General features: G+C 32.5%; 2 protein-coding genes across 2 annotated transcripts in view; both read right to left on the reverse strand.

Annotated features, from left to right (window-relative positions):
• The window catches only part of LOC107451823 (salivary peroxidase/catechol oxidase), a 68,353-nt gene extending 67,156 nt beyond the window's left edge, over positions 1 to 1,197 (reverse strand). Inside the window, exon 1 of the mRNA XM_071186308.2 lies at positions 1,085 to 1,197. Within this exon, the coding sequence (XP_071042409.2) occupies positions 1,085 to 1,095 (11 nt within the window). The 5' untranslated portion in view covers positions 1,096 to 1,197. The remainder of the gene's footprint in view (positions 1 to 1,084) is intronic.
• An 11,910-nt stretch (positions 1,198 to 13,107) lies between these two features.
• Positions 13,108 to 21,299, reverse strand: part of LOC107451842 (peroxidase) — a 59,406-nt gene continuing 51,214 nt past the window's right edge. Inside the window, exons 13-14 of the mRNA XM_043049793.3 lie at positions 16,383 to 16,485; positions 13,108 to 13,319 (exon numbers count right to left, since the gene is read on the reverse strand). Coding sequence (XP_042905727.2) covers positions 13,256 to 13,319; positions 16,383 to 16,485 — 167 coding nt within the window. The 3' untranslated portion in view covers positions 13,108 to 13,255. The remainder of the gene's footprint in view (positions 13,320 to 16,382; positions 16,486 to 21,299) is intronic.

Consider the following 21,299-nt stretch of genomic DNA (forward strand, 5'->3'; position numbering starts at 1 on the left):
CTTTTTTTCGGGAATAACAAAATATCCATAACTACCAAATTGTTTTAACGGACGCAATTTAGATATTGAATTACTTCTTCCCCGAGAATTAAATAATAGCGCGAATTTTTTATTGATACCAATAGGCTTATTCCTCCCGAAAATTAACTATTTTTGAAATAGTTCTACTACCAGTGTTTTCTCTTTTCCGCCTTGCTTTCAGGCCTGGGTGCAAAAAAAATAACGTTGACTTGGCATAAAAAAAGAGTTACTATGTATTATTATATCTGATCAATATAAATAACCTATTTAAATAGAAATCTAGGTAAGAGAGTTTTTTTTTTGAGTAAAATGAGGCATTTGTTAAGTAATAAAATTTAGCTCTATATATTTTTGCAATGTTATTTTTAAATGAAAGTGAAAGTAAAGTATTTGAATTTGATTTAAAAGCAAAGTTTTGTTTCTTTCTTTTTTTTTAAATTTTTTTTATAGGAAATAGGAGGAGGCTTCGATCCCTGAATATAAGAATCATTATCATTAATATAGGAAATATATTAGAATTGCTCGATTTAATTCCTAAAGTTAAAATTAAATTATAATTTCCAACAGTGTCGTGAAATATTTGCCACCAGTTTTTAAAATATTTGCCACGCTGAAGAGCATTAATCGGTTAAATAAAGTGAATGCATTATTCCTTTAAGACGTTCACACCGGGGTGATCCACCGGTGGGTCACGCTAGATTGTCTCATCTTGGCAGCTCACCGGAGTAAAAACTGGTAGCAATAAATTTCATTTTTTAGTTTTTTTCCGGGAATAATAAAAATCCATAACTACCAATTGTTTTTAACGGATGCAATTTTTATATTGAATTGCTTCTTCGCCGTGATGAATTTCCTTACAGTGAATTGTTATTGTTGAGAATAGATTAACACCTCCCGAATATTATCTAATATTGAAATAGTTTTCCCGGCGTGAACGTGTTAACAAAAGCTCAGATTTATAACCTAAAAGTATTCTGTAAATCCTATTGCAGGCCTAAGTTTTATAGATTGAGAACAAAAAGATTTACCATGCATCAATATTTCCAAAAATAACTTCTCTTACCGTAATATCATAACTGCAGACAGTGAAAGAGATGAAAGGTTGAAAAAAACATTGTAGCTTTAAAAGGACGAGTCACACTTTTTTGGCTGAATAATCCAATATTTCGTCTACAACGTTCCTACGTTACTCAGCAAGATCAGTTCTCTTTAAGTAGATTTATTAGATAGATTTGAAGTACTAGATATCTATTTTTGCTATTCTGAGCAATAATGTCTTGCTCTCCTTTTCGAAAATTAGAGTATTTTTGGAATAATGTTTTTCTTTCGGAAATGGCAAATCAGGGTATAATTTGCTGGAAGAGTTAATCATAATTATCATACATGAATCGGATTTATGCTCTATGGGATCGATTCATACAGGGCTGCCACGGGTGACTGAACAAACAAAAAGTGCTGACTAATAAAAATTAATTTTTTTAAATTAAAATTGATTAAAATTAGTCACCTTTTATTGCATATTTTTTTTCAGTTCACTATTAAAATTGAATGCAAAAAATATTTGTGTATGAATAATATGAAATTTAAGCCACATTTAAAGAAATAATAAATAAAAGTAAATTGAGTTTCTACATAAATATTCGCCTGTGGCATAACTGATTATTAGGGAATAAATTGATTATTATGAGATCAAGTAATGCATGCATTGTTTCAATTTAAAGATTAATTAATTACTTATTTATTTTTTTCATTGATGCATTTTAGAAATTATAGTGCACAATTTTAGATTCAAATTGTATTATACACTGTTGTATGAAATGATAGCACTCGTGCGAGCAGAACAGGCACGCGATTTAAAAAAAGAGCATTATGAAATGAAGGACGAGAGAGAGAGAGTGTTCGTCGTGCTGTTGCACGAATGTTAGGGAAAATCTTTCACAGAAAATCCCGTAAAATGTCTCGATTTAGGGAATAAGGGAAATCTTAGTAATTGTAATTGGTTTATCAAATAGGTCGCGCGATTCCCACATTGAGCGAAGGGGGAAATGTCTTACTTTTAATTAAGGCATACTTGAGCCAAAAATAGATTAAAGGACAGGATGTGAATTTAAAAGTGTGAGAAAGCGTTTCGTTTTGAATAATAAATTAAGAAAAGGATTTACAGAAAAGGAATAACATAGATATGAAGAGCTTAGTGGAAGAACTGGCCAAGTGACACTTTAATGAATTTGAATAGACTAGCTCTACAGTTTATGCGTTCCTCCTTTTTTTTTCGTTTAATCTTCGTATTTTTTGTATGTTTGTGAAGACATAACTAAATAACTTATGGGGGGCCTATTTATTTTATTCTAACTCTTTAATAAAGGAGCGTTTTTAATGGATTTTGCGCTTACTATTCGTTTGTTTTCGCTGACGATTTTTAATGTTTTTCATCGAATATAATTTTGTTTGAAAAGAGGCAAAACAGATATACATATATTTAAGCTTATTTTCATACAATAAAATTTTATCTACTTTAATTTGGAACTAACTGGTATCACACTTTATCTAGCCTTCTTAGTCAAAAAACCGATCTAAAATGATTCAGAGGCAGAGTTAGCTTAACTTTCGCGGAATAGATGTTCACCGCTATGTAACGCTTTAATTGGCGATGATTCGGTAATTTTTGATTTTAACACTAGAAAGACGAAAAATTAGTGTATACCTATATTGCCCAAAAGCTGACAAAATGACTGCATTGTGAATGCGTAAATAAATTTGTTTAAAATTAGTTTGTAACATTTTTATATTATTTACAGTTATATAACAAGTTATTAGTAAATATTAACAATAAAAAAATTATATGTTGTACAAAAAGTCACAAAATTCTAAGAAATTGTGCCATTATATACATCATTGTTTTTCTAATTGAAATTAAAAGCGGTCAAAATGACTTCCTTAGGCAATCTAGTGTTAAAATGTTCTTTTTTTAAGTAGCACTGATTGTGGTCAAAATGTAATGGTATTTCTGAAATTAAATATAGGTATTTTCACTAGTTTTAATACAAAGATTATCCAGGTATAGTTGCTGAAATACAAATTATTTTCAGTTTTTCATTAAAAATAAGGCAGTTTCATATAAAAATGACATAATATACGTGATTCTCATTTTTCATAATTAAGGTTACCATTTGACAAATTTCCGTCATTGAACTCCACTCAATGAATATGCAGATTTCTTTTCTTTAATTTTCAACTTCTTAACCTTGAATCTAGAATACAAGAGAACACCTGTTTAAAGAACAAAGCTCCATTCACCTTCGAGAAGAAAAGTGAAACCAATCAGCATTTCCTCAAAATGGAGGAAAGAAACACGAAAACCTGTTGCGATTCACCCGATGGAGCTTTCACATGTTTCCACCAAAGTATAAATTGCATCAGCACTGCAATCTCTGCTAACTGGGAGCAAACCAAACTTTAACTACACTGGTGGACAAAATTAAGAGATGGAAGACATTTTCCCAAATATCTCAAAAAATACAGAATATAAGTAAATGAAATTTGGTATGGATATAGCTTATTCCATGATAATAAAGTATGCAAAACAAAAAAGAAAGTGCCATTCACTGGCAAGACCTATTGCCAATAAATCCAATGTAGTCTGAATTTAAGGATAAAAGATGACAATAAAAGTGGGGCTTACAGTGTGTATTGCCTCTAGTATGGTGTTTGGTCACCCCTGACAGACAGACAGTATGCACAACGAGCATGCATGCTGTTGATAAGAGAGTTAATATGAAAATATTTACCCCGACCTGCCCCAATTCAGGGCATACGGGTAAATGTTTATTAAAACCAAGTAAAAACAGAGAAGAACATAAAAAGCAAAAAGTGCATAAAATACAAGAGTCATATGTATGCCAACAGCTGGGAGGGCCGCCATATAGTGCTTAAAGCCGACGGCCCACCCTTATACTGAGCCAAATTACAATAGTATTGAAGACCCCAACAAAGTTACAGAGAATACAGTATGTGTTACAATACATAATTAGTAGTTACAAGATATAAACATCAAAATAAAACAAGACAATTAAAAATATGAATACAATAAAAAAAAAACTTTCTTCTCTTTTCTATTTCCGTCTATTTTTGTTGATAAAAGCGCTAAAAGCGAATATACAAGTGAGTAAAAACAACAAGATGAATTAAAATTAGTGTTGAGGAGATAGAACAGAAGACCAACGGAGTCCCCCAGGATGCTCAAGTTTGAAAAATATAAAAGGGGAATGACGCGTTAAAATAGAAGTGGATTGGCAGTTCAGGTATTGAGGGGAGACATCAAGTCAACCTAAGCGTATAGGGTCCATCGGATCGTCCATTGTAATGGTATCTTCTAGTGTGCTTTTAATAATTTCTCTAATGATTTGTTGCTGTTGTTTTGTTCTGCACCACTTTTCGATTGGTTCCCTGATGTTAATATGATTCCCCCGGAGTGTCGAGAATTTAGGATATTCTGCAATTAGATGTTGAACCGTTTGGCTTTTGCCGCAGTATTTACAGCTAGATGATTTCTGAAAAAATCTCGATTGGTGTTCTCCGAACACTCCGTGGGAGGTATAGAATTGGTTTATGTAAAAGTCACAATTTAAAAGTTTATCGCTGACTTTTGGAAAAAACTTGTTGGTATGTCTCCCGTTTGAGGAACGGTCCCACCTTTCTTGCCATAAATCTCTGCTGACCTGCCGTAGTTTATAATTAAGCTGTGGTCTTGTAATAGAGTAGTAAAAATCTACTCCACTGAGCAGAGTGCCCGCTTTTGCTAGAGCATCCGCTTCCTCATTTCCAGCTTCCCCCGAGTGAGCCTTGATCCAGTTGAACCGGTAATTCCTGTGTTGAATAATACTCTTAATGTTTTCGACTATAATGTCCCTTGGTGTGGGATTCTCTAGGGCCTGTAATGAAGATTTGGAGTCCGAAAAAAGTACTAACTCTTGTATATCTGCCTCAATTGCCCAAGAAACAGCCAGGTAGATGGCGGTCAGCTCAGCCGGGTATATACTTGATTCGTCATTTATTCTGACACACTGTTGGTGTATAGTTTCGCCGTTGAGTTTGACCAAGAAGCCACTACCAACTTTGTATTCATATTCATTGTTAATTACCTGCCTTCCGCTTCCGTCCGTGTATATTTCGTACCCTGTTCCGCTTGGCCCGCTGTATCCCGTATTAATAATCCTTAATTGAGTTGGGTCGTAAGTACAATTTGGGGGCGGGGAATATTCGTTCAGGTATTTAATCTGGTAATCGTTATCGAAGGTATCCTGATTATTGTTATTCTAAAATTGTTGCTTTATTGCGATGGATTGTCTAATTGTTAGGTCAATTGGTGTAATACCTGCGAGGATCTGCAGTGCCTCCGTACTAGTGGTGGAGTAACATTTAGTGATGTTTAACAGGGGACTTCTTTGGATGGAAATAAGTTTCTGATTAAGCTTAACTTTATTTGCATACCAGACGGAGGCACCGTACATAATCTTTTTCTCGATAGCTTGTTTGTAGATGAGTTTAAGAATTGCTGGGTTAAAGCCCCATGTTGCTCTACTGTATTGCTTGATTTTATCATAAAAGACGACGATCTCATTCTTTAGGTTCTCAAGGTGTGTGATCCAGCTCAGCCGAGGGTCCAGGGTGATCCCGAGGTACTTAAGGGTCTTAACATTTTTAATATATGCGCTGTTCGTGCCCTCCATTTTTATGCACGGGAGTCTACGGACACATTTTGTGCCCTTGGGAAACGTAATTGCAAAGGTTTTTTCTGGTGCGAGTGCTAATTTGTGGCTCTTGGCCACAAATTAGCCCATAATTAACCCATAAGAGAGTTAAGGAGGACTTGTGGATGACCCTCCCATTCTTCCACCAAAGCAATTTCTAACTCCAGAATGGTTCTGGGTGGGAGGTTGGCGCATCGCAATAGCTCTCCCAAGAGCATCCCAAGCATGTTCAATAGAATTCAGGTCAGGGGATTTGGCTGGCCAATCCATTCGTTGAATATCCTCGCTTTCCAGATACTCATCAACCACGAGTGCCCTATGTGGTCGCGCATTGTCGTCCATAAAAATGAACTCAGGGCCAACAGCGCCCCTGAAAAAACGCACATAGGGCTCTAGGACCTCCTGCCTGTACCTCTGGGCATTCACGGAACCATTGTCAAACACATGGAGCGGTGTGCGGGTATCTTACGTGTGCAAAAATGTTTTCCATCTCTTAATTTTGTCCACCAGTGTATATATCTCCGTGCTTTGTTCATATGTAGACTGAATCTATCTCCGCTGAGCCATCGATTTTAATGGAAAAGCTACCATTAGTTTTGTCAAACCTCGCTTATTTCGGATTCAACACTTAATATTTTAAGGGAGCGCTCGCATCTTAAGGATTGTTGATGAGCTCCTTCTTATTTATAATTTAAAAATAGTAATCCTAATTAATAATCCTTAAAATAATTTTTTGGTGAATAGGTGTTACTAATATTAGTTAATAGGTTTAATATGTGTTATAAATATGAAGCGCAATACCTACTATGTGTACTGAGAAAATAGATTTTTTACAGCCTACCGAATGGGATAACAACCGGAGAGTTGATTATGGTAATTTTTGACTATCAGGCTATAGAATTATGTCGAATGCATATCTCCTTTTAATTTTGCGCATGATTTTGCAATGTTTATTATTAACCGAGTTATAGATTATTTAGTTTTGTTTCGAATGGAAAAACGAGTATTCAGCTTAGTAATAATAATAATTAACTGAAAAAAGTTGCCGAAGCAGAAAATAAGTTATTTTCCGACGCGACTTTGTATATATTTATTTATTTCTCCATAACGACTTCCGATTTATCTCTGATTTCCAATTCTTTTCATTAATTGCATGAAAATGAGACTTCACCGAGTCAGCACATAAAAACCGTGGCCTACCCCTCGTTTTTGTTCCAGTGGGTCTAAAAAGCAGTATCTTTTCTATTGTATATACCACATTTTTTACTTTGCTACATGCCGGTAAGTTTGGTTTTTGATTTCTTTCATTTCATATTCTTTTCAACTGAATTTTTATTTTTAGCGATATAGATGCATCATAAAGAATAATTTTGATCTTAGAATAATTATTCTTTATTCAGAAATATGGTACTTATTATTTTTCATGCAAAGCCGTAAAATATTTTTGTTATCTGTGAAAATAGTGAAGGCCGGCTTTAGGTGTTTACAATTCTTATAAAACTCGGCGTTCCTTCTATTTTTAAACCTTCACGTTGTTCAATACCAGTTGATGAAGCTCTGTTCCAGCGACAGAGTACAAATCTGAAGAAGGAATTCATTTAATGAACGAGGATGATCTTAGTAGAGGATCTGGCCAAAATGAAAGATCGAGCTAAATTGCTCGACTCGGTACACGCCTTCAACCTCTACACATTTTGGACACTTCTTTAAATTCTTTGCAATGAGTTTGCAGTTGTACTTCTATTCAAGGTCTAATATCAAGCTTCAGGATGGAATACGATGCTTGTTCATCGACTCTTAAAATAAGTTTGAAAACAGGGTTATTGCGCAATAGAAACAGTTCGGTTGATTGAATGAGATACATAGATCCTTAAAAAATGATACGTCATTACGATTATAATAGAAAAGTATTTTTTTGGGGGGTGGGATTGAAATTTATGACCTTTCTCATGAAATTGCAGATAGTGTGGGACAATACCGGTATTCGGAACAGTGAAAATGATGATTAGTGATGCAACATCAAGTTGAGAGAATAATTTCGTGATCAGATGCTCTTCTGTGTGTCTAGAGTTGAGTTCATTTGAAATAAGGTATGCTCACAAGTGAGAAAAGAATGGTTTCCGAAAGAAATGCATGACTCAAATAAGTTCTCTGACGATTGTTTCAATGTTGTGAAGAAGTGTATCAACACAAGTTATTTCCTGGACAAACATCTGTCTTGAAAAACTAGTAACGATTCACTAAAATTCTTTGATTTACGGTATTTAAATCGATAGAGTCTTCTGAACACTTTAGTGAGACATACCAAACACAAACGTAAGTCCGAAAATTTTAAACCAAACACACTTTGGATGAAGGGAGTATTTTCAGTGTGTATGAATTTTTTACACAGGTATGTTGACATTTATCCTCGTAACATTTTATCCTCGACGGAACCATTATACAAGGATGCAAAAGGTAATAAAAAGCCTTTAAATTTATATATCAGATGTAGCAATAGTATCGTTTAATTAAATGCGCAACATGAAATATTTTTACAATATCATATCATCAGTTATAAATATTAATTCTCAATAAATTGTGAAGAACTGAAATAAATGTTTTTTCCATGACTAGTTTCCTATCTGAAAATATTCCAACTATATTGATTCAGAACTTCAGATGAGTGAATAACAATATATTGGATAAATCACAGTCGAATCATAAAAATGTAGTACAACTTTCATGTACTAAAAATATAATTTGAGGTTAAAAAAAAGCAGCAGTTCAGCTAAATCACAATTTTATTTTTTCAGATTTAATAAAGGTTAACCGCTTAACGATCGGTTAATTTTCAAGAAAACGGTCATAAAAGTACCTATTTTGCCAAATACATGTATTTGATTAGTACTGATATGTAGTTTAAAATAAAGTAACTAGTATTTACAATTACCTTAAAAATGTCTTGGTACTGCCATCTGGTGTGTAAAATGAGAAAGAAATTTTTCTTCAGGCAAAAGAAATGAATTATTTTTATTTTTATTAGCGCGTTACTACTGAACACTCTAGCCCGGAAATTTCACGGGAGTGAGAAATAGAGGGCGAAACCTCACCCCGCCATTTTTACGGGAGAGAGAAGAAAGAGGTTAAGTGTAGAAGGAATATTTACCTTCTACACTTAACCCCTTCCTTCTTCTACCTTTTGAAACTTTTAATTAAAAGTTTAAAAAAAATAAAATGTTTGAACAGAACACAATTAGCTCTTATTTAAAAAACTACAGTGGCGCTCACGTACTTAGGGACTGTGCTTTCAAAATAAATGCGTCATTATATTGGATGAATGATCAAGATATCTATAATGACGAATTTTACATTAGTTGAACTTCAATCCTCAAATAATTCATTCGTGTTCACAAGTGTTTCATAAATGTTTATTTAAAAAATATAGTATTTTGTATAAGAATACGAATAAGAATACAAACTGTCCTTAAGTATAAGAATACTTAAGGACAGTTTGTCTAATCATGAGTTATTGAATGATTACAATCAATTTATCGATCAATATAAGCGAAATTTACTACATTATCTTTATTTGATGCTTTAAAACATTATATTAATATTTTTTTTCTTTTTTTAGTACAAATTTCAACATTATTATGAGTAAAGGAAAAAATTTTAGCAATGAACAGCGATGTCGAATAGATACTCTGAGAAAAGAAGGTTTACACATTAGAGAAATTGGTAGGCGCAGTGGCCCCCCCAAGCTCTTGGGCAAATTCTAAATCCCCCCCAAACTATTCATTTTATTTAGTGTAAATTTCCCCCCCAAGCTTTAAGTGGGCGCATCGTGCGGGCCCACCTTCCCCCCTGATGGGCGCCCTGGGTAGGCGGTAAAATTATCAAAAACAGCAGTTTTCCAAGCATTGAAATCTAATCAAGCGACCAAAAGTTTTGAAAAAGCATCCCGAGAACCACGTCCTGGCAAAATTACTGAACGAGAAGATCGAATTTCTGAAGCTGATCGTCACAAAACCACCCCAGACATCAGAAAAGAATTCGCTGAATTAACAGGCAAGCACGTAAGCAATAATACCAAACGGCGTTTAAATGAGTTTTGGCTTATGGGTCGCGTATGTAGGAAAAAACCGTTGATGTCAAAGAACTATATAGCAGCTCGATTAGTTTTTGCAAAAAGACACCAAAACTGGACATCGGCTGACTGGAATCGAGTTATATTTACAGACGAATCGAAGTTCAATAGAATGGGCTCAGATAACAAAAGTTACGTGAGGCGTCGAGTCGGTGAAGAATTTAATTTTTCGGTGTGCAAAATCAACTGTAAAAGGTGGAGGCGGCTCGGTGATGGTGTGAGGTGCCATGACACGTTCAGGATGAGGTTCAATTCCCAAAATCGAAGGCATCATGGATCAGCATATGTATGTGGGCATTATCAAGACTGTTATTCTGCCTTATTACAGGAAACTTCGCTCAAGAAAACCAATCATGCAAGCCGATAATGATCCAAAGCACACGAGCAAAACTGCGAAGGCCTTCTTGTCAAGCACGAAATTTGAGGTTTTGCAGTGGCCTTCCCAATCACCAGATCTCAACCCGATCGAGATGCTGTGGATAGATGTGGATAAATATGTGAAACAGCAAAAACCAAAAAATTCAGGTGATTTATGGAGATGTGTCCAAGAAGGCTGGGTAGCTATACCTCCTGAGCGATGTCAAAGATTAGTAGATTCGATGCCTTGTAGATGTGAAGCAGTAATTGCCGCAAAAGGCTTGCCGACTAAATACTAGCTCCAAATCTTTTTTTTTTGTTACATTTTTTACATTATTATTAATTTTATTCACGATTAAGAAATATTTATTTTGTTGTCCTTAAGTATGCGGAATGCATATTTTTACTAAAATGTTACATAACTTAAGTATAACAGTTAGATAAATGATTTTCATTGTGAAAATATATAAAAAAAATAAGTCATTTGTTCCAATGCATAATTATCAATTCAATAAACTTATGCGTGAACATTAAATTTTGGATTTTAATTTCCATAAAGACATGTCCTTTACACTAGAAAGACAGAAAATTAGTATATACCTATATTGCCCAAAAGATGTGGATTGTGACTGGATTGCGAAAATGACTGGATTGTGAATGCGTGAATAGATTTCTTTAAAATTAATTTTTAAAATTTTTTATATTATTTACAGTTATATAACAAGTTATTAGTAAATATTAACAATAAAAAAAATTATATGTTGTACAAAAAGTCACAAAATTCTAAGAAATTGTGCCATTATATGGATTGTTTTTCTAATTTAAAAGCAGTCAATTAATTTAAAAGCAGTCAAAATGACTTCCTTAGCGATCCAGTGTTAAGTACGTGAGCGCCACTGTAGTTAGCTGTTTATACATTCAGATCTTTACAACTTTTCTTATGGACATTTGCACTAAGTCATATGTTTGGTAATTAAAGATGCGAAAGTACATGTATAAAATTTATATTATGTTTAATGAGTATAAATTAATTCTAGTACATTTAATACTGAACTACTTTTTGTATACTCTAATTCTGTAGTTAGAAAGCTTCTAGTGTCAAGTAATTTAAGAATCAGAAAATTTAAAAAAAAAAAAAAAAAAAAAAAAAAAACTTGCAATTCGTTTAAAGTCGAGTTAACTGATGTTCTATATTTAAAAAGAGATCTAGTTATTTGTTTTGCTTAAAAGTCTGTTGTTTTTTTATAGTTAAAATATTTAACTGTATTGAGATTTAATTTTTCTTACTGTGTTTACGATTCATATTTTGAATTATAAATAGGCAGATGGATGAAAAAGTTATTTTTCTTTGAAAGAGTGCAAAGAAACTCAAATAACTAAATTAATATTCTTTTCAAATTATTACTAAAGAAATTCAACAATTATGTTCTTGTTGAAAGGAAGACTCCCTTTTCTAGCAGAGTTTTAAATTTAATAAATGAAGCAATCTCTTTAAAACAACAATTAAACTACAGTGAAACTTCTCGGACACTCTTTGTTTCGCAGTAAAATGGTCGTTAATGGGGTTACCACCATTGACTACAAAATTTTATCGATTGTGCATGATTTTTCGCAAGCGATTTTAATTTTACTCATTGTCATTTTCTTGGAGAAGAAGTGCATTTGTGCTAATTTCATGAAAACGGGATCCATAAATAAAACTTAGAATCAAAGAAAAAAAAACACCCCAATTATGTGTGAAACAATTACTAATTATAAACAAAGAACAATTTTAAATAAATAAAAAATTATATTTTTTGTTTAAGTTTTTATTTAATTTTATATCATGAAAATAATTTAGCTTTAAAAAATGAGAAGAGATTTGTTCGTTTAAAATGCTTAGTTTTTTCAAAAGTAACTTTTTTTTTTAAAATTTAATTTTCAACTCGAAAAATCAATCATTGAATGCTTTAATGCAATCTGACTGCACACATACGGTTGAGATCTCTTTCAGCAATCAACAAAAAGAACTCTCACAATGAGAGCCACTCGCAAATATTTTGAATATATTTGAATCTACATATTTGTTTTGTTAGTATTTTTTATTTAGATATTTTTTCGTGTTTCCTAATTCGACTTCCGCATCTAATGCGGAAGAGGTTTTGGTGGTCTTTCTTAAAGGTTTTCTTCAACATAAAGTCTCTGGAAAAAAAAATTCTGTACCTCCCAAAAGTGGTCCTACATGGGAGGTCGCCACTCAGTGGTGGCCTTTACTGGAGGTTTCACTGTACTGAAATCTAAAAAAAAATAATGAAGAAATGTTGATGGCTGGTGATACATGACGTCAAGAGACGAGTACCGTGGCCCCCTGAACTACTAACTTCTCCTTTCGAGGCTGCCCATAGTTGCTTCGGTCCCAGTTACGTAGCTCCTTCAATAATAAGGAAATAATTTTATGTTCCAAGTTTCCTTTTATAATCTTATAATTATCATATTTGTTCTAAACATTTCATTTCAGCATTAGTTCATTACCGTCAGAAAAAAAATAGCCCATAGTACATAAATTTCTCGTGTTTTAAATAATGAGTTTTTTTGAATGATTAAAATGGTAGCGAATTTTATGATTCACTATTTTATTTTACAATTATTAAATTTTTAATTGTGACTTACCACATAAAGCTGTCTACAGAGCTGCCAAATCGGAAGGTTTAGCGTATCAGATCATTTATGCTTGAAACTGATTGCAAAATGATTCGTTATTTAAGATTCGATTTTAAATAATAATGTTTTTTTTATTCAGCATTTTAAGAAGTTAAACATATACATCAAGTTCTGAAAAAAATTTTTATGTTCATAAATGGAAAGAATACGTTTTTAACAGTATTTTAAATACTTTATTTTCTAAAAATATTTAATACATTCTGTAAAAGCATGTACCTAATTCGAATATACTTTAGCTTTAAATTCATGGTAAATGAGTATTTTCATCTGATTCTCTTTTCTTCCTTTTTAGAACGACTCATTTGTTTTCTTTCCATGCTGATAAATCAAATCGAAAATTTTCACAATAAATCAGAGGATTCCTAAATAAGAAAACACAACTTTTATTAATAACAAGGTGCTCATAAATAATGCAAACAAGGTGGTCATAACAGTTATATAGGCATATTAGTAATTAAAATTGGCTTTTATGAACAGAACTGTATAAAACATTTGGCTGAAGCGTTTTATGAAATTCGAAAAATTTTATAATGAATTATTAGTGTATACGTTTGCGTACATTATTAGTTTATAAAAGTAGTTCTTAATAAACAAGGTATTCATAGTAAAATTTTACATCAGCAAGTAGTTTGCTTTAGGAACTATGTAGAAGGGTTTTATGAAAGTCGAATAATGTCATATAGTGAATTATTAATGTATACGTTTGAAATATATTATTAGTTTATAAAAGTAGTTTTTAATAAAGAAGGTATTCATATATATATATATATATATATATATATATATATATATATATATATATATATATATATATATATATATATATATATATATATATATATATATATATATATATATATATATATATATGTAGTGCCAGTTCCTGTGCTGTAACCCCGTGCGAATTTCCCTAAGACACGGGAGCGCGTTGTGGAACTAACCAAAAAGGAGACGCTTATGGATTCCAGAGAGGAGTAGCAATGATAATTTTCTTTTAACTTCACGAAGACGAACTCATTTATTTTGGTGTTATTTATTTTGTGGGGACGGCATGAGTGGCCGTCTTTGAAAATGAGAGACACTGTACTTTAACAAAACATATATTAAACGCTAAATTTACATAAAGATGGACGATAAACAAACACATAAATAACACCAAAATAAAAGAGTTCGTCTTCGTGAAGTTAAAAGAAAATTATCATTGCTACTCCTCTCTGGAATCCATAAGCGTCTCCCTTTTGGTTAGTTCCACAACGCTCTCTCGTGTCTTAGGGAAATTCGCACGGGGTCTAACTTGCAGCTTACATAATCTGGTTGGATTTCTAGCTAGATCAGCTTACAGCACAGGAACTTGCACTATAGATCGGAACTGGCACTACAGATGTTTTGTTAAAATACAGTGTCTCTCATTTTCAAAGACGACCACTCATGCCGTCCCCACATCCAAGACTCCGGACAATTCCGGCACAGCTTATCACGATCACATCATGATGAAAAGGACACGCAAAAACTTGTGCTCTTACGCTTTATACCAACACAGATTTGAGGTAAAAAGGCACACTTCGTACATTCCTTGTAACCTTACGCATTAAGGAAAATCATTTACTGCTTCCTTATATGGAAGTGAAAAAGGGAACGATTCTAAAAATAACTCTTCCTTTGAAATATAAATCTATTTATATTTCAATAGTATGTTTTCAGCATTGAATTCCCAAAATAGAATCTATATATATAAGGGCTTTACAAAAGTCGAAAAATGAATTATTAATGTGTGAACATTTTTCATAATAAACAGGGTATTCATAATTAAAGTTAGCATTTGCGTGCAGTTTGTATCAAAAAATATGCAGAAGAAATCTATAAAAATTAATTATTTCAGAAGAAATAATTGGAACTTTATCTAGCATAAAAAGTTAAACAAAAATAACATCACCAGTTAGCGAGTAATTATTTTATCGAAAACGTATACACATTATTATCAATATTTTGGAATATGTTACTAGCTCCTATTTACAAAACTTGCTTAATATGATGTCCACCATTGCAATATATCGATGTTATATCATCTAGATATATTTCCTTTAATTTACAAATATATTTTTGCCGTTAGGATTTAGAAACCCCCCCCCCCATTTTTTTTTTTAATAATAGGGAGATTTCGCACTTTTTACAATTTTTTCGTTTGCTTTCGTACGCTCCCCTTCGTAAATGAATTATTAATGTGTAGACATTTCATGTTCATGTTTCCGTTTATTTTAGATGCTACGTTTCTTTACGTTATGTTGGCGTGATTTGCGCTGCAAACGCAAAACTACAAGCACGCTGTTTATAGCTGTTAAATGTTATTTTCTGTTTAAATCTACCTTCGAACTAAAAACATGGGAATGGAATAGGAATTTGTATGTAATGATAAATATGAAATGTATTGATGAAATCTAGAGACGAACCGTGTGACCTTACAACCAATGGTTTATTCAATAAAGAAATAATTTTATTGGTTTCTGTTTAACATTATGATTGTCTAATTGTACTAGTTCCATAAGAAACTAGATATATTTTCCCTATATCAAAATTGTGTTTTTTTAACTACACAGTTTAGTTAAAAAAAGTTAAATAATCAATGCGATTTTTTTTAAATATTATTCATAATAATAATACTTTATCGCTGAATTCATCAAAATTTATAATCTGCCAGATTTTTCTGCTCACTGTAGAGCAAAGGATCTAAGTTAAAATGATCGATTCCACTACGTTAGCGTTTTTAACTTCTGCAAAATCTCTTCATTTTCAATTACGTAAGATAACATTCGCACCTAGTTTCAATATTCGGAAAAATTCTTTCAGCAGAACGGGAAAAATTTGGACTTTCTGTATTCATTAGGCTGCAATACTAATTAAATAAATAATCCCTAAAATCTGAAGCTGTAAGATATTAACTGATTAATAACTTCATTCGATTCAAAAATATACAAATAGGAAATAACAGTTGACATGTTTGAAGCATTTCAAAATACGCTCCCAATTTTTAGACTTATCAGACGAAAAGGAGAATAAAGTAAAAATGATTTCAAAGAAAAAACATTGCGTTGTAATAATTGATTACAGCGTAATGTTTTATTACAGTAGCTTATAGTTATAGTTTGTTATTTTAATTAGATTAGTTTTATAGCATATAATTTTAATTAGATTAAAATTATAAGCAATAATATGACATGCTGCTCGTGTTGGCAGAAACAACTTTAAAAAAAAGACAGTTAAAAAGTATACGCCCAATTTAGCTTATATATCATTCAAAATTAAGATATTTTGAACAAGACTAGTTATAGTATCTGATGAGTGCCTGATCCAACAGAAAAAAAAGCGAAACAAGAAACCTAGATTATACTTTATAGACTACTTTATTTGAGAAATTAAAGAGTGCTTACCTGTTTCCTGGTAAAGTTAGAGGATATTTGCGAATTTGAGTAAGATTAGTAGTATCACAAATGAAACGAGATAAAGAATACTTCCTAATAGTCCTCAGTTGAGCTGAAAACAGTATATAGTATAATATAATATAGTATAGTATAAAATAGTATATAATGTTATGTGACATTATTCAGAAACCAGTACAGTTTTAGATAAGCTCTTCTATTCCAGGATCTGGGAGTGTAATTTTTAGATCCATTGCAGGCACAAAATACTTGCCTGTACAGCAAACAGAATTTATTTCAGAGAGTGGAAATAGAATCTAATACACTTCTTTTCTTGAATATATTCAAATACATTTCAACTCTTAGAGGTTGTCATTTTCTTTAATGTTTTTCAGGTATTATTACATTCATTTTTTAATTGAAATAAGATTAGGACTTACGAATTTACAAATAAGATAAATGTCTGTATAGGGAATGCCGAGCAATGTCTCTTAACATTAAAGAAAACCAGTGCAAAGAGTACCGGGCAATGGTCAACCTTAAACATCATGGTTATTATTTATGACGAAGGCACAAACAGTGATTATACCCTGAAGGAATGTGTGGTCCAGGGCTCGAAAAACCGCCCGTCCTCGGCGGTGAAAAATCCTCCGCGGTCAACGAATTTCTCGAATCCGACGTCCGCGCGGACGGCCATTTTCCCGTTAATGTTTGTGATACATTTTAAATTTTTGTTATCTTACTAGAGTCTAGCACCTCACTTCTAAAATGACCCTCTAATCTCGAAATCCCGTTAATTCCTTCGTCAGACCAAATGCCCATGCTCACGTTAATGGTAAACAAAAGAAAAGTTGCTCTGTGCATGTGCATTTGGACTTCTAAGGAAAGGATAAACAATTCCTCTGATCACGTACCACCCAGCTCGTGTCGTTACTGTTGACTTCTCCTTGCTGCCTCCAATCATGGCCCTCAAATCCTGGCGCGCAGTTCCTCGAGTTACTGCTCTGACAGTCTGAGTCACAGTCACTCGTCTTCTCGAAAGTTCTTGTCTCCCTTCCCTGGTTCTTAAAAAGCGAAAACGAAAGCGACCCGACTCCACTTGCATTATTTACGGCAAAAAGATGAAACGGCGGCAAAGCATTAGCAATTATTTTGATAGCGGAATCGGAAACGATACCAATAAAAAGGTGAAAACTATTCCAGAAAAGAGAGGTCCATCCGAAGATATTGAAAAAAATGAAAATCGTCATCAAACTTACGACAAAGAGAAGAGAAAGCGACCATTTCTAGAGATTTGGAAAAAAGAATTTCCATGGGTGGAGTTCCGTGAGGAAGAACAAAAAATGTATTGCAAGTGGTGCACAGAAGTCCCTAATTTAGCGGATAAAAAAAGCCCTTTATTGAATGGAGCAGGTGGAACAGCACAAGGGTTCCGTAAAGAAACTCTCCACACGCATGATGTCAGCAAGTGTCATAATAAATGCAAAGAAGCTGTAAAAGCTAAATCCAATCCTGCAAAAACGGCGATGGCAGTAGCAGTCAGAAAAATGAACTCTGCTAATTTTGAGAAAATGAAAATGTTATTTAATGCAGCTTACTACATTGTGAAAGAAAACTTGGCGTTTTCAAAATTTAAAAGTCTGTGTGAACTGCAAATAAAAAACACTTTAGACCTGGGACACGATTATTTCAATGATCATGCACGCAAAAATTTTATTTCTCTCTATTGCTCACACATTGCAGAGTGAGTTAGCTCATGAAGTTAATGAAGCAAATTTCATAACAGATCTAGCAGATGGATCAACAAATCGAAGTGCTCTTGAGAAGGAAGCTATTTATGTGAGATACGTCCAAAATGGTGAATCAGTGACAAAATTGGCAGGTTTCGTCGCAGTGGATAATGCTGACAGCGAAGGAATCTGTAAGAGCAATTTAAAAGGTCAATTGGATATTGGCCTTTCTGAATCAGAGTTAGAAAAAAAACTGGTTGGTTAAATTTAGATGGAGCTGCAACAAATATGGGTTTTTATAATGGAGTTCAAGCAATGTTTAAAGTAAAATATCCACATCTAATAGTAGTGCCTTGCATAAACCACATGTTAGAAACCACAAAGAAAAAGAAATACTATATGGTTATATTTGACACCACTGTTAAACAGGTATTCAGCCTTTACCACTGGTCCCCAAAACGTCAAAGGGAACTAGCTAAGATTGCTGAAATGCTGGAAATAAAATTGTTGAAATACGGAGGACTACAAAATATTAGATGGGTTGCTAGTCAAGCTAGAGCCTTAAAATCTTTGGTTTTGAACTTCGAAGCCACTTTACTTCATTTGAAAGACATTGCTCAACGTAGCGAAAAAGAAAGTGCTACTGCAAAAAAATTGTTGAAGACTCTGAGATCGGATAAATTTAAAAAAAAACTCAATTGTTTCTTTTGGATTTTTTTATCTATTATTGGCATTTTGTCCGAGATGTATCGAGCTGAAAATCTACTAATATTTGAAGCTGCCAGCAAACTTGAATTTGCACATCTACAGTTAGTTGAACTGAAATCTCAGCCGGGATTTTACCAAAGGGAACATGAAAATTTAATAGATAACTGTGATGAGGATATCGATCCCATAATTGCAGCTGATTTTATTGATAGTACTGTTGAATTTTTAGATACTAGATTCAAACAGCTGCAAGAACCTCCTGTGTCGTATTTTCGTGTATTTGATTTCACCGAGTGGCCATCTGAAATCTTTTGGCAACCAAAACATGCAGATGTTACTTGAACATTTTACTTGCTTTTTTTAAAGGAGTAGATAAAGAAAAGTTTTCTCAAGAATGGGTGTCATTAAAATTTAAAATACATAACATCGTTAAACACCAGAAAACTTCAGCCCTCCAAGTCCAAGCTATCTATAAAGACCTAATGCAGCAAAGTGACCCACAATACAGCAACATACTGCTCATGGTGGAATTGATGTTTTCTCTGTCTGGGAGAACTGCTGCAGTTGGAAGGTTCTTTGCAGCAATGAACTGACGAAAAAGCACATTACGCACTGGTCTTAAACAAGAAGCGTTAAACGCAATTATGAACATCTACCTAAATGGAAAACCCGTTTCAGATTTCTGTGCAGAAACCTCTGTAAATCATTGGCTTGATTGTGGAACTGGCAAACGTCGTATTAGATTCATTTAAAAATCGCAGTACCCTCGGATAGATTGACATTCCAGGTAACTTGACCTTTGTCATTTAAACTATTTCATAGAAGAAATAAATTATTTCATAAAAGAAATGCAAGGTTACTAGTAACCTAGTATTTCTTTTATTACTGTGCAATGTAATCTTAGTATTTGTAGTCCTAGTAACTACTAATTCATTGTGCAATTTATATAAATGTAAAAAATAAGAGAAAATTATATATTTATTTATTTAGAAGCTACGGGTTAGTTTCAAATGAGGACGGGTACATTGTTGGACAAGCCGTCCTCGGGGAGCATGTAAACTCTCTTTACACACATAGTATCCCCAAGAGATTTTGAGCTCGCTGATTGGCTTTCTCGGCAACGTCATCTGTGACGTATGACTATTTCATTTTGCCATGCTTGTTATTTTCAGCATAGATTGATTTTTATACTCCAGTTTTTGTGTACAAACTTGAAATGTCAGTTTTTTCAACAGAGAAACTGCCTTCTTCATTTAAAAATGAAGTAAAAAATATTTCCTCAAATACCATGGGTAATGGAATTTGGGGAACTTACCAATGCGAAATGGAATTCTAGAACTTCCAAACCTCATGGACAAAGATTTGTTTGTAGGTAAATAACTAGTTTAGTTATTTTAAGAAAAAATTTGTATTTAATTTTTATGGAAAATGCTTTTTTCGTTACATTTATGATTATTACATACATGAATTCTTATGAAGCTAATATCTCTCTAATTTATTGAATAACTTCGAAATATCCCTCCAATTTATTGAAAAATTTATGATTGCCTTACTTAATTCTTATACTCACTATAAAATGAAAACTGAATAGTTTTCACTTGATAATTATTTAATTAAATTAATGTTCATCGAATTAAGTTAATATTTTATTTATTTCTTGTGGATTACTAAAATTAAATTATAAAACTTTTAATTTAAGATTTATTAGTGGCGCCATCTATTATTATAAATTAAAACTAATAGATATGCATTATGCCTACCTATTTATAACTTATTTTTAATGTTTCTTTTCTTTTTTGTTAAATGTTTTATAATACCGAAAAACTATTAATTGACATTTAAGAAATCAAGCAATTGTCTTTTAAGATGTTTATTTTATTAATTTTTGATTGCATAATTCCCATCAAAATAAAAGTAAATGATTATGAATTGTCCATTAAATTAATACCATGAGTAATTAAAGAATAAATTTACAAAATATTCCCTCTTTAAATTCTAGTAAATTTCTATTGGATTGTATAGATATTTTTTTATTATTTAAGCGCAGGAAATTATTTGTTTGTCCCCACAGTGCGTTTATGAAAGTGGCGCAGGAGAAATGTGAAAGGAGTTTTTCAAAAAATTCTACAATTTTTAAATTTTTTTAACATTTTAGAATATCATCCTCTAAGATATGAGGAGATCTTTTTCAAACATAATTTTAAAAATTTATTCATATGCATTTTAAAATCTCATATAATAATTTCAAACTTAACTGAGTGGTTCTGCAATCATACTTAATAAATTTAAGTAAGAGAATTTTAATTTCTAAGTGCATAAGGATATTCACAATGCTATTCAATTTGAACATTAATCAATTCTTATATATATATATATATTACACAAAAGCTAGCTAATGAAACTTTAATTTATGTTTAATAATTATTATTATACTAATTTGATGTTTTACCAAAACATGATAGTTTACCTTGCATTCACCTAAAATTCATAG

The sequence above is a fragment of the Parasteatoda tepidariorum genome, chromosome 9 (assembly GCF_982258835.1).
Source record: "Parasteatoda tepidariorum strain Cologne lab strain chromosome 9, Ptep-v5.0, whole genome shotgun sequence".
Classification (NCBI taxonomy): Eukaryota; Metazoa; Arthropoda; class Arachnida; order Araneae; family Theridiidae; genus Parasteatoda; species Parasteatoda tepidariorum.